The sequence below is a fragment of the Hevea brasiliensis genome, chromosome 14 (genome assembly GCF_030052815.1).
Source record: "Hevea brasiliensis isolate MT/VB/25A 57/8 chromosome 14, ASM3005281v1, whole genome shotgun sequence".
NCBI classification, from domain to species: Eukaryota; Viridiplantae; Streptophyta; class Magnoliopsida; order Malpighiales; family Euphorbiaceae; genus Hevea; species Hevea brasiliensis.
Genome location: NC_079506.1, coordinates 90,219,711 through 90,237,407, shown reverse-complemented (window position 1 = coordinate 90,237,407; position 17,697 = coordinate 90,219,711). Strand labels below are relative to the sequence as shown.

The window sequence follows — 17,697 nt, the reverse complement described above, 5'->3', positions numbered from 1 at the left end:
CTTGGGAACTAACTGAAAAGAGAGAGATCCCAGAAACTCATTAAAGAATTGGTGGAGCGCCAAAATATAATCAATGAAACCATGAGGAATAGAAAAATGAAAAACAATTAGTATTTTTCACCTAAACTCTCTCTTATAATCTTTAGATCAATGCAAACGACCCTTGTGTAGACTTCAAACACCATAAGATGATCATTTATTACTAAACAACATCCTGTGAGAAAATTTAGCAGAACAAAAAGATCTGATTATTTTCAAAAATTATAAAAAAGAAAAATGACATTACACATGAAAGGAATTGAATTAGCTAAAACATGATTTCTAAGAAAAAATAGGTTCAGTGTCTGCACCCTTTAAGGGAAAAAGGTAATCGATATAATTAGGAAAAGAATCAGAAAATAGAATGGATGATTGACAGAAATTTATATTTGTTTCCATCTGGCGTAATAACTTTGAACTGAAATAAGAGACATTTTGCATATTCCTACCAAAAATAATTAATTACAAATGCATCTACTCATTTGCTATCGTGACATTGGGATCTCCTTTCTTTACCTTTTGCTAAATTTAAGATTAAGCTAAATTTGCAATGCCAGACTGAAAAATACCAAACTGCTTCTCTTTTCTTTCAGTTAAAAACAGAACAGAATGATTTGTTCCTATTTTTCAAGATAACATGGTCAACATATAATCTTACTCAATTTCAGTCCAAAGACTGAGAATTGAAATGATCAACATTTTTAATTAATATACATGATTCTTTATACTACGGATAGGAACCATGGATGTCAACAGATGGAAGGAGTTGAAATACCTGAGAATTCACAAACAAAACTAGTTCAGCGTGCACGCCCAAAGAGGAGAAAAAGAAATGGTAATTACCACCAACCTGAAAAAGAAAACAGAAAGAATGTATCAATGGGGAAAAAGTGACGAGAAATTTAGAATTACTTTTGTTTGTAGCAAAATCCGCCCACAACCCCACCCCAAAAAAAAAAAGCTTAAATTAGACTGGAGGAGAAAGGAAAACAGATGATTGGTAAACTTACTTATTTCAACCCCCCCCCCCACCCCCCCCAAAAAAAAAAAAAAAAGCTTAAATTAGACTGGAGGAGAAAGGAAAACAGATGATTGGTAAACTTACTTATTTCTACGTCCGGGATATGAGAAATCTTGGACCACTCAGAGCCACTCCCCTTGGTACAATTTTCTCTAAGAAGAGGACAATATGTAATCTCGAGCTTCCTTAATTTGGAGAGGCGTTGCATGGCTGTAGCTGTAGGTAGATACTTCAAATTCATACAAAACTGTAATTTCAGGGTTTGAAGAGACGAAAGGTTGCCCAACCACTCCGGCAAAGCTTCCACTCCATCGAATCGCGATATACACAAAGAGTTTAGGGCAGTGAGGCGTTGAAGTTGATCTGGCAGAGACTTTATTGTACCTCCATGATCCCCATATATAGTTAAGGATTCAAGGGATGAGAGCTCTTGGATTGAATTCAGATAAGGGAAAGAATCCAACTCCTCCGAGAAACCACCAATTCTTAATTCCCTTAATCGGGTGAGGCCTCAACCTTCTACAATCTGTTATTTCTAAAGTAATAAGAGAATGCAATTCTCCTAAATATTCGGGAACAGATGTTAGGCCGTGGCAATCACTTATTACCAGTGATTCCAGAGAAGTGAAGGATTTCAGTCCACTTGGAAGACAAATTAATTTATAACACCGTCTAATTGTAATGCTTTTAAGAGAGGGGAAGGAGTGTACTTGTAGTTCTTCAAATAAGTAAATCAATTCTTCACAATTTACGATTTCCAATGTGACAAGCGATGAACTATCACTTAATGGAATTTTTGCCAACAAGGGACAATGCCAAATGGTCAATTCTTCAAGGCATGAAAATACAGATGTTTCGCCTCCTTCATCTACTGCTGGTGCCTTCCATTCAACTAAACTCTTCATATAACTGAAGTATAATTTTTTTAATGCTGGAAACGATTTCCCTCCATTGCTTGTGCTTCCACTGTCAATGCCATAGAATTCATTCCCTATACATCAAATCTCATCCATTTCAAATATTACAAGCGTTTTAAGACGAGGAAGATGTCCAAGCCTTGGGAGTTCTTTACACCACTTACAGCACCGCAAATTAAGTTCCACCAAATTATGGAATACTGTGAAAGAATCACCTTCACTCGGAATCTTCATCATATACAGCCACGGCGGGAACTTTTCACCCAAATAATTCTCTACCTTTATTATCTCTATGTTTGAGTGAGGCTCAAGACCTTCCAGCACTTCCTCAGCATTGTCGTTGCCTTCAATTCTACAACTCCATCTAAAATTAAGGGCTTTCAATTTCGTTTTCCCACGTAGAATTGATTTCTTAGCTTCTTCTTTGTTTCTTACCTTCTCAAGATACATTATCTCCAACTTCCCGCTTAGTTGGTTAAAGCATTATAGTTCTTCAATGCTACCTCCCCTAACTGCACCCACAGCAAACAAGGATAATCTTTCAAGACTGGTTAACCGCCCCACCTTAGGCATCTGCTCATCAAAAGAAAATTCAATATGCCTCAAGCTGATCAGACTGCATATTTTATTTCTAGGAAGCTCTTGAAGTAACCAGCACCAAAGGAATCTCAATGTTTGCAAATTGTAGAGCTTGGTGATGGATTCAGGCAACACTTTGATTTTAGTGTCTGAGACGTCAAGATATCTCAAATGTTTCAACTTGCCAATAGAAGATGGCACCTTCTCAATATTAGAAACTTTCAATTTTAGAGTGCGCAAGCTTTTCAACTTCCAAGACCCACCAAAGACAATACCATTCATGCATAAACTACGCAGCTTCTTAGAGCCACCTTTTAGAAATGCTAGTGAAGTTGTTGCATTTTGACAATTCACATATAAACGACGAGCGGAGGATAAATCATCACTGGTTGAACAATTTTTCAAAGTCAATGTTTCATACTTTGAAAGAGACAACGCAAGATCATGCAGAAGATCATGCATTTTGCACCGTTTAATATCCCCGTATTCATCCCTTACCACATCTTGGAAAAAAGAATTTTTAAGTGAGGCATTAAAATACTTGGTGCCCTCATCTTCACTTGATGGCACAACAAAACCTTCAGCCATCCAAAGCCAAATTAATTCTTCCTTTTCAAATTCAAAATCTTTTGGAAACATCGAACAGTATGCAAAACATTGCTTCAAATTTGAAGGCAAGTTATCACAACTCAATTTTAATAGAGACTCAATATTTTCCTTCTTATGTGATGAATCAAAACATTATTATTTCGAATTAACAACCATGCTTCCTTATCCCTTTTAAAACCCATTGTCCCACCTAAAACTTTTGCAGCTAATGACACTCCTCTACATTTTTTTGCAATCTCCTTTCCAGTGCCCTCTAGGTTTGAGGGGATTGATGTTGCTTCACTTCCAAATGCCCTTTCCTTCATAATGGACCAACATTCATCATCAGACAACAAATGTGGTGTATGCCTATGATTAGTAGAAGTCTCCACTGTTAATGCCACTTCCTCGCTACGAGTTGTGACAACAATAGCATTGCCATTGTTTTTGCTAATTCTTTCCAAACGAGTCTTAAAATCATCCCACCTATTTGATACCTCATCCCTCTCATTCCACACGTCATCAAGAACAAGAAGGAATTTTTTTCCCCTCCAACGCCTTTCCAAGCTCTCCAAGCATTGCATCTCTCTTGGTCATTCCACCCGCATTTACATTGAGAGTTTGCAACATTTCCCCCAAAATTCTTTGTTCATTAAAGTTATCAGAAACGCAGACCCATATTTTGACATCAAAAAGCTTTCTTTCTATAACTTGTTCACACACTAATTTAGCCAGCGCTGTCCCATGCCCATTATGGGAACAATGGTAAGAACTCGGTCACAGAAACTCAGCAAGTTCACAATTCTAGAGACATCAGCTTCCCTCCCCACAACTGGATTGTCAAGGATCGAGTCTGTCATTCGATCCAAGTTGATTTGAGACATTATTCTATCTCTAGATAGGACTTGAAGTCCAAAAACCGTAGCTTCATTCTTAATCTTAGTCAATGATTCATTTATACTCTTAACTTTGTGGGCCATTTTGACAAGAAATGCTACGTTCTTCACAAAACGACTGCATTTGGAGAATGGAAAAAGGTTGCTTACCTCCTTTCTTGGTTGGTCTTGGATCTCAACCTTACATCGACGATTCTCGTACGCCAACTCATCAAAGACATCCTCAGCCTCGTAAGCCAAATCTTTGAGCTTCTCCAGCCAAAGCCTCACAGGCTTTCTTTTGGTTTGTTGCTCCTCTGCAACTTGAAGCACAGCACGAATCATGTTGAGCGATTCCTGAAGTTCTTTCAAGTCCTTTTTGACATTCCAAGCAAGGTCGATTTCATCGGAAATGAGTGAAAGCACCCTGGACAGAGTTTCATCCACCACGAAACTGAGGATCATGTCAGCCATTGTTTCTTTATCGCAAAGAACATAGAGTAGTGAGTTGAAGCAAACTTTGAACAGCAAAAGAAGACGACAATAGTGTTAAGGATGATTTAATCCGCTTTCGTCCCAAACTTAGAAGGAAAATGTCGGTGGACCCAAAGAAGAATTTTCCTTTTTCATTTTTCCTTCTCCACTTGTCTTTCTTCTCAAACAAGAAAAAGAATGGAATTTTGTAAAAATTTTTCTTCCTATATATTCTTTGCTCCCATTTTGCAAACTTCTCAAAAAGGCCATAATGTTATCATACGCTGGCAGATATAATGGAATTAAAAGTTCACACAAGAACAAAGTAAGGGATCTGATTTTCTTTATCAGCTTATGGCTATTGTCGCATATGGAAGAGACGCGAGCAAGAGGTTGATTACTCCCTTATACTTTAATCTTAACAGCATATAAGCAAGTGAAAGCTTATTTATGTTTTTCCGTTGGAAAAGGGAAGGCGTATGATATTCCGATGTTTACCCACATATGAAGATAGCAGACTAATGATTTTGGACAACTGAACAAGCTTCTTTGATTCAAATGGCTATTCCCCCACCTTGAAGAAAAGTTGCATGAAAATTATATAAGAATGCATCAACCAGGGAAAAGTATCAAACTTGGATGTGCTAATGGCATCTTCAGAAACGATGATATAATAAAAGAAACTGAGATTCCATTACTCTGTCAATCCACAGGTCCCCTGAATTCTTTAAAGCCCATCACGTGCTCAAAATTGTGTTTTTTGTGGGGATGTAAATGTGGTGGGCATGATCTTTTCTGGAAGGAATATTTTCAAAATTGATAATTAACGTTCTGATAATGTTTTCTTAATTTAATGTTGCTGCAAAATTCAAAATTACAATATTAAAATATCATTTTAAATATAATTGAATTGAATCATCTCATTTGCCCCAACCTCATCATCATAAAGAGATGCTAATTAAGATATAAATACCATCAGTCCATCGCAGTAATTGCAGACTTCATATCTTTTTGCTGATTACGATTCAGCCTATTTACTCCATTTCATTTTAGTCTTTAAAACTAACACAATCAATGTCTATTTCATCTTGTTTCATTTCATTTTAATTAATTAATTTTTTTTAATCTCAGTTTTATTAGTTGAACGAACATAATCATGGACTGGGTGGAAAATGGAAAAAATGATTCACTAGCCAACGTTCCACATCAGGATATTCAAGCATGTAGCAAACAGAGAGGAGAGAGAATTCATTTCAATCTGCTCAATATGATATATGCTAACTTTTCTAGTGGTGAAGCTTTAAATGTATGTATTTCAAGATTTTGCCCATGGAGAAGTAGGAACTAGCAATTCAAATAATTTGGGTTTAGGAACAGCTGAAGCCCTACAGAGTATAGTTGGTTTACTTGGTAGAAACAACGTTTCCTGCTTCCAAGATTCCAAATATCATCACTTTGATGGGTTCGCTGATGCTTGATGGGTCATCAAATTGATGGGTTCGTTTTGTTTCTTCTGTTAAATGTTATTGTCTGCTGGAAGATAGATGTCCATGGTGGTTTGGGCCAGTTTGAGCAACCCATGAATCCGAAGGAAGGGCTCAGGGCCCCGGGGTCACTAAAAATGGCGGGAAGACTAGATTTGGCGAGAAGAATTATCCCTACTTTGTACCCATTAGCGCGCGTAGCCGTGATCACAGTACTGAAGCAGTCACCAAGAAAGATAACAGAGAGAATCACAATGAGATCAAAGAAATGGTCGGACCACCGTACGATTGCCTGGCGAACCCTCTCGGAGTTGTCCGATTGACGTTCGAAAAGGCGATAGGGTCTGGTTGGCACCCTTCCTCCTTCGATGGCAAAGATTGGGGTGCCGTCGACCTCTTCGGCCACTTTCTCTTCGACCAATGACACCTCTCTCAGGTACGTAAATGCATAAAAATCCTAGCTTTTGTATTTGATTACTTGATCTAGACGTTTATGTCAAATGTAATACAAGGTTGCTAAAAAATTTGACAGATTTCCAAAAGGTGGTATTCATTTTTTCTTGATGTGCATGCTTCCATTCCTTTGTTTATAATCCTTTACTGACCTTTACTAGAGCTTGACTATTATATCAAGAATGTGAATACTGTGCATGATTTATTCTACAGGTTTAATCTAGTGCCGAGAATCTTCTGGTGTTTAGTTTTCAAAAGTGATGTTTAATGTAGGTTCATCAGCGCCTGTCTTGCAAGTAATGAAGTTGTCTCCCAACTAGAACATGTTTGTTACAGACGGAGATGCCAGCTGATGTCCAATTGCTAATATTGTCCGAGGGGAAATCAAACACCTTGCCAGCTGATATAATTATGCCCTTCCAGCCTTCTTCAGTTGATTCCTCAGAATTTGTGCCTAAAGAAGCCCTAGAGGCACAAATTCTGAGTTGATGAACTTCAGTTGATTCAATTTCAGTTCAATTTATTCATGGTTCGAGTCATATACGAGTTTGATCCAGTTCGATCCAATTTCAGTCTGGTTTAAACCGGTCTCGTTCTGATTTGGCCCATAGCCGGGTTTAGCTGATAGCATAAAATTCACGGGGTTACTTTGTAAATAAAAAAAGTTTCATTTTCCATTTGAAAAATCTCCGAGAATTTAGAAAGAAAGTGCATTGACCTTCGATTGTCATCTTCAATCAAATCCAGAAATCGAGATTGAGATCTTATTGTTAAGCAGAATGAGGAGGTCTCGTCTGGATTCGATCCTCTCCACGTTCGTCTCCGTTCACCCTCACGAAGTCTCATCTGTGCTTCACTCTTCCTCTTGTTTCTTCTTCGTAATACCACTTCAATTTTATTTTTCTTCAATTTTTTGAGTTTTTAATTTCAAATCTATGTAAATTCATTTTTTTCTTCTTGCTTTTGCAGATTTTGAGCGCGTATTTTGTGGTGTTGCCGTTGCGGGACGAGGGCGCGATCTCGTTAGGGTTATCGAATCTACCTGGTTTGTTTGTTGGATCCTTGGCTCTCACGCTGATCGCTGCTCCTTTGTCCACTCTTATTTTCTCCTTGCCTAATTTCTCTAAAGCAAAGGTACTTGCTTTGCATTTTATGGCTGTTAAATCCCTAAAATTGTTGTTGTATATGCTGAAATTGGACTTTGGAATAATCAATTTTAGCTGAAATGAACAGTTTTCAGTAATTTGATTCTCTCTTTTCTCAGTGAAAATGAATTAGTTGCTTACTTTTTAGTATTTTTTAACGTCCTTATGCATATCGTCCTGTAATAGGTGCTTCTTGAAATTCCAGGCTTTGCTTTTGATACACAGATTTTTTAGTGTATCACTTGTTGTGTTCTTCTTTCTGTGGCGTTCCTCATCAAGTGGAATTTCCCCATTCAAAACCAAGGTAGTATGAGACATTCCATCCCGCCTCCATCCTTTCTTCTTCTTCTTCATTTTGTTTTTAAATCTATCATTCTTTAATGATATTATTTTTTCTGTAATATAAATTCAATGCCTAGGGTACAGTTTCCATATCCACTGAATTAAAGGAGGATCTAAAAGTTGATGTCAATGAAGCTGGTTCACCTGCATATTCTGGCAGTTGGGATGACCACGGATGGTTTTACATTTCTGTGAGAATTGCATTGTTCCTCTGGGTATGATTATTGATTAGTTGTTATTTCTCTGCCGGCATGCCTCCAAGTGTCTTCAAGTTTAGATAACAATGGAATTTCTTTTCCCCCCCTCTTTTGAAGGTTGCTCTGCTTAATCTTATTACCATCTCTTCAACTTGGGCTAGAGTAATTGATGTGATGGACAGTGAGGTTAGTATGAATGCAACATCACATTTTCAAGAGGAATCGTGGTTTTTAATCTGCATTTGACATTGTTTATTGTATTCAGTCAGGTTCAAGATTGTTTGGATTCATTGGGGCTGGTGCTACACTTGGCCAGCTTTTTGGGTCATTATTTGTCACAAGAATGGCTTGGTTGGGACCATGTATGTATGCTTTTTTAACTGTTTAAAAGATTAGGTTTGAAACTTCCAAATTTCCATTTAGTTTTTTGTTGCTTTAAACCATGGGCTGGTTCATTGCAGTTCTGCTTTTGTTTGCTGCTTTGTTGATGGAACTTGCTGCACAGTCATCAAAAGGGATCAAGAAGGACATATCCCAACTTCCTGAAGAATTATCTCCCATAAGGTTTAGCTATATTTCTGTATTTCTTATTTTCTTTGCTTCATGTAGTTTTGTTTTGTATGCTCTTATTGTTATATCATGTTTTTAAGTTGGGGTTGTTGAGCTGGTTGGCACAGGTGGAGTTTTTATAACTTATGAGCAATAATATATTATATGATTTGCCATGGAAATCAGTACTCACATTTGAGACTAATTAAGTACAAAAACAATGCCAAAACTTAGTGTCTTCCGATATGCAGATGAGACTACACATGTAATACTAAAAACACTGCAAAAATATTAAATTTATGCATGCAACTAACGTACCATGGCCAAAAGCCTGAAGGTCCTAAAGTTGGATGGAGTAAGATGGAAATTGAAGGAGTATTAGGTGCATAGCATAGGACTGTTTTACATAGATACCACATTATGTGTTCAATGATTAATACTCTTACTAATGTAATGTATAAGTTTAGATTTAGCAGTTAGGAAATTTGATCTTAGTGGCTTTGCAATTGCATGTTGGACTAATACTCTGAAACTCTATAATGTAGTGGATAGCCATTCATTGCTTGTGGTGACTATTTGTCATTGTCTATTTGTCCATGCTCCATATATAATCCATATCCTAGATGCATTTAAAACCTCTCTTTTCAAAAAGACGAGTGACAGGTCTATTTTGAATCTTATTTCTGTTCTTGTAGTTTGTATTTAGTACATTTTCTTTTCAATTTTCTCCTGGAGAATACATTTGAACATCGCCAGACATCCATGAGCTCTTGATCTAGTTTATTTGGTGTATATGATAAATGTGCAGGTCATTGTTGTTTTGCCCTTTAGATTAACTGCTTTAGCTGGCTCAGCATATTCGTCTAGGAATGGAATTCTAAATTTATTGTTATGAAGAAGCAATGAAATTTTAAATTTATTGTTTGAGTCCTTATCGTTATGAGTAAATTGTTTGCTTCTGGTTTACAGAAAGGCTGATCCTGATCAGCATAGTGAGGATGATAAACAGACATCAGCATTTTTCAAAGTTCTTTCTCCCAAGTCACCTACATCTAGAGTGAAGCCTCAGTTTTTGGCCATCTTAGATGGATTTTGGCTTATTTTATCTTCAACTTATTTATTGTATGTGTCCTTATTCCTGTGGCTGAGTGCAGTTGTCTCCTCATTCTTCTACTTCCAGGTAAAATGAACTTTTTTTTTTGTTTGTCAATATGTATTTTGCAATTATAGATTTCCCTCAATCCAGATTGTGTGGCTTGACTGAGTAGCGAAGAAATATGATTTGCACAAGATTAGGGAAATACAATGATTATGCTTGGCAATCTTTTCTCAATCATTTTTTAACCAGGAATTTGGTAAAAAAGAAAGGAAATAAGAAAACTGAAAGCATTTTTTAATCCCCTTGTTTTAAGGTTCATATTGCAGCTTTGTTTATTATGCATGAGGTGATTGAGATTACAGGGGAGATGATATGCTTGTGAACCCCATGCCAACTATGCAGATGTGACCTGTAATCCACAGAAATTAAATGCCTATATGCTGAGATTCCACTAGAATTAGATTCATATTAGTTGTGGCATTTCATTTACAAGTTTCTGATATGGGTAGCATACAATGTATTTCTTATTGCTGATTTCCCTTTCTGTCTGCAAGAACAGAAGGTGACTGTAATCGCTATGACTGTTACTAGTTCTCTTGGCAGAAGAAGATTGTTTGCCCAGATAAATAGCTTCATTGCAGTTTTTATCCTTGCTGGACAACTTACATTAACGGTATACTAATATTTAAATAAATTCCTTTAACATGGTGATCATTTGTGGTTGCTGCCCTATGATTTCTGATTACTCTACTTCCCTGTAACAGTTAAATCTTGCATGTTGAGAACACCCAAAGGGGCTTTTTTCCTTAATCCTTGTTTTATAACTTTTCCTTTTACACAATGGGGGTTAAAGTGTGGTTCATTTTTAGAAGGGGCTAAATTTATGGAAGAATGAAGATACCTTTATGCAATTAGAGTTAAAATTCATACTAGTTAATGCACTATTGAATCTTTATCCAGTTGTTCACAGCATTTCATTTCATTAGGAGACACACTTCATAATTTCACTTTATTTTACTTACCAAGTCAAATGCAGGGGCGCATCCTTACTATAGCTGGGGTTACTACAGCTATATGCTCTGCTCCAGTTGTTGCCTTTTTAAATTTGGTTGCTGTTGCTGTTTGGCCGACTTGGATAGCATTTGCCATCTGTGAGACTTTAAGAAAGGTTGTCACAAAGCCCGTTTTCTTAATTCTTTTATTGTCTGTTTATTGGACCATGCATGTATGATGTGTATAGCTGATCGTTTCCACTTCCATGGTTGTTAGGGGCGAAGTGAGTTGGTCAAGGAAGTTAAAGGTTATTCTGAGATCTCACCATTTGTTATTTTGCATTACTTGCAGGTCGTTACTTATGTAGTGACCAGGCCAGGAAGAGAACTCCTATTTACTGTTGTTTCGGAGGAAGAGAAATACAAAGCAAAGGTTTGTCAACTTCTGCATCTGTCTTGACTCTTGAGAATTGGATCATGAAGAGTGGTATTATGTTAATAATCAAAATACTGTTATTTTACATGTTCATCCCTGAGCCATTTCACTGCATCCTTTTATCTAATATGTTTGAGAAATTATTTGAGACGTTAATCATCATAGAAATCCCATATAACTCCTTTAGGCGTCTAAGAATTGTGCTGATATTCTCTAATTAAATAGCAAATCCGTCACTTCACTAAACAATATTCCTAATTCATGAGGCATCTTAGAGCATCAAAACATCATGGCGTTTGCCATTATATGGTGCTGTAGGTGTGCATAGATGTAATTGTCCAACGGCTGGGAGATGCTACAGCAGCAGGAATGTATAAACTACTATTCAGCATTCTTCATGAGAAAGCCTCAACTGTCTCCTTGTATGCCTTGCCTGTACGTATAAGCACTATTTTTATGTATTTCTGATTAGTGGATCATTAATCCAATGGGCGGCTTCTTGGTTTATGAAGCTTTATTTTCATTTAGGTGTTATTTCTGCCATATAACTCTTTGGATGGTCTTATTTTATTTTATTTTATTTTTTCTCATTTATGCATATCATACTTATGACTTTATTTCAACCAAGAATTATGAAATTTCCATTTCTCTTTTCGATCCAGGTCTGTTTAATGTGGATAGTTACAGCATTCCATTTAGGACAGCGCCAAGCACAACTTGCCAAGCTCCAGAATGTCTGAACTTCCGGAATTTTTCTTTGAACAGCAGTCGTGTAAAGTTTTTCTTGGGCAGACGCAAAGATCAATCAATCAGTTTTCTTTAAAAGTACAGTTATCATTACGCAAGCATTTAATTAATGACATTGATAGGAAGAGCATCGTTTCCGCATCAAATGTTTTATTCTGCGTTTTCCATTGACTTGATCAAGAACCACTTTCATTACCAAGACACTTTCGTTGCTGTTTAGACTACTCTCGGATTTCATTGAGCTGGAATGAGGTTGTTCTGTGATAAGTACTTCCCTTGCAGCCACTGGCATAGTTTTGGCATGCACTGAAGTTTAAGCTCCCATTGAGATGTCAGTTGCAATGATTCAGAAATCTAAGATAGAAAAGTTTATATTCTTTTAGTTCAGGAAACGCTCCAGCCCCACGATAAGATCTGAAATCAATAAAAACTGGTTTGTTCTCTTTTGCCGGTTAACAACTTGTAAGCTTGAAAACACATTCTCAGTGGACAGTAAACTAGGAAACTGCGGACATGAACTATTGTATTGGATTTAGATCATACAAATGAATTGCATCTAGACTAGCATTTACTGATACCTTATGTACTACAATTTAGTAACAAAAAGGCCGACTGTTGGATTGCACATCTTGGTGCCACATTTATTACGCCTCTGTAGTGCATGCATGTATGTATCACTTTCATTACAACTGTTGTACGTTAAAGGTTTTATTTTGACTGTCATGAGATTCACCATGATTAACGGTGAGAGTGAACTCATTGTGCATACAAATGTTGTACCAAATGATTATGTGATAGGTTCCTTGAAGGACTCTTTAAAGAGTTTATTGTAAATATATGATATTGCTTCCCAAGCTGTTCTCATTGCAAAAACCCCACTCTAGAATGTTGCTCCCATAGCAGCTTTGTCATGTTTGTAGCTGATAATCTCCTGTTTAACAAGTTCTAAATTCTCATCACACCTCGGCATGGAGACGGGCAACAAAGTAGTATCCAAACATTGAAATGAAATAAGAACTAATGAACTAGAGATGTTGGTATGAGAAGCTATATGTTTGATTTTATTGCTTTCCATTGTATTTCCTATGTGGGATTTTGGCGCCTGAGATAACTTGCATGGTGGCGTACAACAAAGTAGTATCCAAACATTGAAATGAAATAAGAACTAATGAGCTGGAGAAGTTGGTACAAGAAGCGATACGTTTGATTTAATTGCTTTCCATTGTATTTCCTATATAGGATTTTGGTGCCTAAGATAACTTGTAGCTGCAGCGAAAGTCCAGAAAATACTAGCATAAAACATGTTAAAGCTCATGACTGTGATAGTCGGTCATAAATAAGAATTGAAATGTAGAACTAATAGATTTAAGCAGTATCTTTGTGTAATAGTCATGGTTTACTCTTTTGTTTTCTTGGCGTTAAAGATAATTGGCTTAAATTTTTTTCTGTTGGAGTTCAATGATTAGTAATGAAAATACCAAATTAAATCATCAGAAAGGAATTGTTTACCACTTCTATGGTGTAATGGAGAACAGTTAGCATGCTGATTCATTGATCGATATATTTACTAATTTGAGGTGAAAAATCCTCAGGAAAAATCAGATCCAAGAATCAAGAAGTTTTCAATTGTAGTGTCACGCAAGATGACAATCAACAAATGCTTACCTAAATGTTCAAGTTCCACGAAGAGAATGAACACGCGCATGAATCAAGTTCCTCTCCCAATCTGCTATATCTTCAAAAGCATGTTCTGGGAGATTATCAAATGGCTCCTTCCACGGATCATTCTTGGCAAGATCATATGTTGCTCCTCGTATTGATCTCTTATTGGGTCCACAAGGTCGCTTTGAAGTTAGTTTATCATATGCTGTGTTCAGCTGTTCCATAACCATAAATGTTAATAAGAAAGTATATGTTGCAGATCGAGAATCAGTTAGCTAGACAAATGGAAAACAATCATGACAAGGGAATAGAATAATAAGCTTACAGCAGTTTAAATTTCCTTATAAGACAAGAAGTGCATTGATATAATTAGCAGAAAAGTAATGAAAGAAGAGTTGAGAACTGACATTCATGCCCTGAAACCAGAACAAGTAAGCAATTGCAACAGCAGGGGCCCTTCCCAGTCCAGCAGTACAGTGCACATACACTCTGCCTTTCCCCTCAGAAATGGCCCACTCCAATGATGAAACAGCCTTAGGTAACATACTTCTCAAGGAATCTGGATCAAAATCTTTGGCCTGAATAAAGAAAATAAATAACCAAATTCATTCACTTATCACCAACAAAATAATTGGCAGAACATAGAATATAATCATATACACAAAACTAAGAAAGCTCAAGAAATAAGAATTCATCCAAATTTGGAGTATTTTATATGTTTCGAATGACTAATGTTTCCTTACAGGCCGCCTCATATGACGAATTCCAAGTTCTTGACATCTTTTTATTATAGCCTGCAAGTCAATGCCCCAATACTCAACGTCCTTGTCCTGCTGCAAATTTAGAATGTACGCCACATTCTCTTCATGTTTCAGATGATCGATGTCTTCAGGTTTTTGAGGCTGGGAGCCCACGATCAAACTATTGGTTATCAGTGTGTAGTTCATACCTGAAGCCAGGAAAGTTGAAGGATCTTAATAAAACAAATAAAACATTACAAGTTAATTGGGTTCTATGCACACAATAGCTGGATAAAGAGGGTGCAAAACAGGAATGATAATGGTCAAATCCAAAAAGTTTTCCAAATGGTTTAGATTTCTATGTATAGAGCAGACCTAATTAAATATCCAGAGGGAGTTAATACCATTGACTTGTAAAACCCTGTGATCTTACCAAAAGTTTCACTTTTTTTTTTTTTAACAAGAACTTGGTGTTTACACTTGCACCACCTTCCAGAAAGGGGTCAAATCCATTGAAAGCATAAAACATGAAAAAAGTTCACAGAAAGGTATATCCTTTTACCCATGTTAGGGATTGTAATCTGGAAGCCATATCAGATAATATAAAATAAAAAGAAAATTCAAAAGGATTCTACCTAGATCCAGATCCAGCATAAATAAATAAACTAGAGGCTCCTTCAGCACTTCCAATGCAAATGGATTATAACACAGACCAAATATTCTAAAATAGCCCTAATAAGATCTTCCATTGCCCAATTATTATTACAGCGTCCTCTACCACATAATTAAGACTGAAAACCATAAATATTGAGTTCTATCAGATTGCTATAGAAATGCAACCAAAATTATAATCGGAAATGATTAAAACCAAGGCAATGTTTCTCCAGAAAAGTTATCATATCAAAGGAAGAAAAAAAGTCGAAAAAGTAAAAAAAAAAAAAAAAAAAAAAAATTCCGAGGGGCAATGAAACATAACCATCAAGAACAAAGCTTTGGTAGAATAAACTAACCAAGATCATGGTGGTACTCATATGGGTTCCTCATCATCCTTTTCATGGCTATATTGTAGTCTTCCATCCTGTTCCTTGAGCTCAATGACACATCTTTTGTAGCGGGTTTTTTTTGGATTCCACTATCTGATAGCTTACAATTGATCCTGCCCATTTTGAAGAAATTCTTGGAAAGCAAGAATTTGCAAGTGGGTTTCTTTCTTATCAAGAGCACTTCGTTTTCATATGGGCATGAGAAAACGGAAGACAGGGAAATGCAGTTACCGCCAATAGCCATTCCTTTTTTCTTCCGAATCCTTAACTTTCTGTTAAATCCTGTGTGGGGTGCCAGATTTTATATGACATCAGCCATTTTACCTTAGTGCCCTTTCCCGCCACATTACCTTAATGCCCCTTCTTTCACTCCAAAAGTATTTGGTTTTGATTAAACCCATTTATTTATGCAGATTTTTTTTTTAATAAATAAAAGGAACACACAGTATTTAAAGATTGAATTCTTAAAATTAATTAAATTTCATTTAAAATATATTTTTCAGATAAATATGTGATTTTTCAAACTCAAAATATTTTGATAAAACTCATATATCTAAACTAGATAAATTTTAAATTATATTAAAAAGAAAAGAGATTTCATTTTATGTTAAATTTTAATTTAGTGATATTAATTATTGATGCGTCCCAACCGCAAGTGCACGGGTCGTACAAGTAGTATAGAAAAGACATCGATCCCACGAGGAGTTGTGTTAATGATTGAATTCTTGATATAAAAAATGCTAACTAATTTGGACTATTTTTGAAATTAAAGTAATAAATTGATGGGTATTGGAGTATGTGAAATCTATATGTGCAGAATTTATATTCTATGCATTAATGTATTAATTAAACTAAAATTGCATCAAATTGAAATAAGCAAGTTCAAATATGGCAAGATTTAAAATGGCAAGTAATTAAATTCGATTAGAAATTAACAATGGTAAAAAGGCGATGGGATTTCATATTCGAGCTATTTTGGGATTTTAAATTGGTTATCCAATCTTATGAAATTTATGGGTTTTAAGGAGATTAATTCTTAAATCCTTTGAATTCCCTTTCGAGTGAGACAAAGAGTGCCTTAATCAAACTAATCCTACTTTCGTGGAGTTAGAATTAATTAAGACCCATTAAGTTCTTTAATTAATCTGTTAATCCTCTTAATCCTTAGCCTATTTCTAGGTCTAAGTTAATTAAGTCCAATTTCTTGATTATCTATCACAAGGCCTTCTCCTTTCGGTGCTTCAACCATGGATTAAGAACATCACTTAATGGGATCCTACACTAAGCATGTCATTTAGCATACAAGAAATGAATAAAACTCATTAAGACCACAAAATATGGATTACCCAATCAAAATCCACAAAATATCTCAAATATTACAACCCTTACTCCAGAATCAAAAGTAAACTACTCACTATCCATAATGCTTACAAGATATGATGAGTTTAAATGGAAATAAAGCTTTAATCTAAGCTAAGAAGTAAGAAATTAAACACTAGGAATGTAGAAAAGTGTAAGGAAAGAAAGAAATCTGCAAATCTTGGTTAAAAATGGTGTGGAAGGTGAAAATGACTCCTCAAATTCTGCCTCTCTTCTCCTCTTCTTCTTTTCTCCTTGTTCCCTTCTCAAAATGGGAAAATGAGACTATATATAGCATTTTTCTGACATGGAGCCCTAAAATAGTATGTTCTAGGAGGAATTAATTGAGGGAATCTTCTGCCAGCTCATTAATGAACTCTTTATGGGACTGCATAAGTGGACTGCATAAGTTATGCAAATCCTTATGCGCTTTCTACTGGTTCTGGGTCACTTATGCGGTCGCATGACTTGGTGCATAGGTTATGCACAATTTCGTGAATGTGCATAAGGGAGGCGAGAATGTGCATAGGCTATGCGTCTCCTTATGCACATTTCGGTGGTTCGAACTGATCTTTCTCCTTATGCAGACTGCATAGCTTATGCGGCAAGTTATGCACGCTTGGTCAATGCATAATTCAACTTGAAAACCTATTTTTGACATCTTTGGCTGTAGAAGACACTCCTCAATGGCAAAATTCTCTTCAGTCCTTCAAAAACACCATTTTTCCTACAAAACAAAGTAAAAATTACAAATTAATGCAAAATTGACAACTATGAAAAACTAACTAATTAACTAATGAAATTAGCTAAAAATGACTAATAATCAAATAAAAATGATTATGAAATTAGTCCTAAATGACTATGCAAAATGTATGCATCAAATACCCCCAAACTCAAGCTTTTGCTTGTCCTCAAGCAAACTTTAAAATATGATGCAAAATTTTTCGGGGTGCCTT

The 17,697-nt window shown here is 36.0% G+C and overlaps 2 protein-coding genes across 5 annotated transcripts; one reads left to right on the top strand and one right to left on the bottom strand.

The window, feature by feature from the left end:
• Nucleotides 1–6,225: 6,225 nt before the first annotated feature.
• Nucleotides 6,226–12,562, top strand: LOC110652183 (uncharacterized). 4 transcript variants are annotated; one of them, XM_058133823.1, is made up of 14 exons: nt 6,233–6,413; nt 6,644–7,308; nt 7,400–7,564; nt 7,781–7,879; nt 7,995–8,132; nt 8,232–8,300; nt 8,380–8,476; nt 8,576–8,678; nt 9,633–9,843; nt 10,322–10,435; nt 10,799–10,930; nt 11,107–11,187; nt 11,509–11,625; nt 11,853–12,562. In XM_058133823.1, the coding sequence occupies exons 2-14, from the start codon at nt 7,210–7,212 to the stop codon at nt 11,928–11,930; spliced, it is 1,503 nt and encodes a 500-aa protein (XP_057989806.1). In that variant the 5' UTR covers nt 6,233–6,413; nt 6,644–7,209; the 3' UTR covers nt 11,931–12,562. The 4 variants fall into 4 exon arrangements, with proteins under 4 accessions (XP_057989807.1, XP_057989808.1, XP_057989806.1 ...); XM_058133824.1 differs by lacking the exon at nt 10,322–10,435 and having other exon boundaries at nt 6,226–6,413; XM_058133825.1 differs by lacking the exon at nt 11,509–11,625 and having other exon boundaries at nt 6,230–6,413.
• A 910-nt stretch (nt 12,563–13,472) lies between these two features.
• LOC131172605 (phosphoglucan phosphatase LSF2, chloroplastic-like) lies at nt 13,473–15,676 on the bottom strand. The gene is made up of 4 exons (XM_058133822.1): nt 15,350–15,676; nt 14,343–14,548; nt 14,007–14,177; nt 13,473–13,814 (listed from the first exon to the last, which is right to left on the bottom strand). The coding sequence occupies exons 1-4, from the start codon at nt 15,624–15,626 to the stop codon at nt 13,611–13,613; spliced, it is 858 nt and encodes a 285-aa protein (XP_057989805.1). The 5' UTR covers nt 15,627–15,676; the 3' UTR covers nt 13,473–13,610.
• Between the last annotated feature and the right edge of the window lie 2,021 nt (nt 15,677–17,697).

What these genes read in the sequence shown, in the direction of transcription:
- LOC110652183 (XM_058133823.1), top strand. Translation starts at nt 7,210, where the DNA reads ATGAGGAGGTCTCGTCTGGATTCGATCCTCTCCACGTTCGTCTCCGTT. An exon ending in CTTCCTCTTGTTTCTTCTTC is followed by an intron (nt 7,309 to 7,399) that starts GTAATACCACTT and finishes TTGCTTTTGCAG; the next exon opens with ATTTTGAGCGCGTATTTTGT. An exon ending in GAAGAATTATCTCCCATAAG is followed by an intron (nt 8,679 to 9,632) that starts GTTTAGCTATAT and finishes TCTGGTTTACAG; the next exon opens with AAAGGCTGATCCTGATCAGC.
- LOC131172605 (XM_058133822.1), bottom strand. Translation starts at nt 15,626, where the DNA reads ATGGCTATTGGCGGTAACTGCATTTCCCTGTCTTCCGTTTTCTCATGC. An exon ending in TTCGTCATATGAGGCGGCCT is followed by an intron (nt 14,178 to 14,342) that starts GTAAGGAAACAT and finishes TTCTTTATTCAG; the next exon opens with GCCAAAGATTTTGATCCAGA. An exon ending in TCTGGTTTCAGGGCATGAAT is followed by an intron (nt 13,815 to 14,006) that starts GTCAGTTCTCAA and finishes GTTATGGAACAG; the next exon opens with CTGAACACAGCATATGATAA.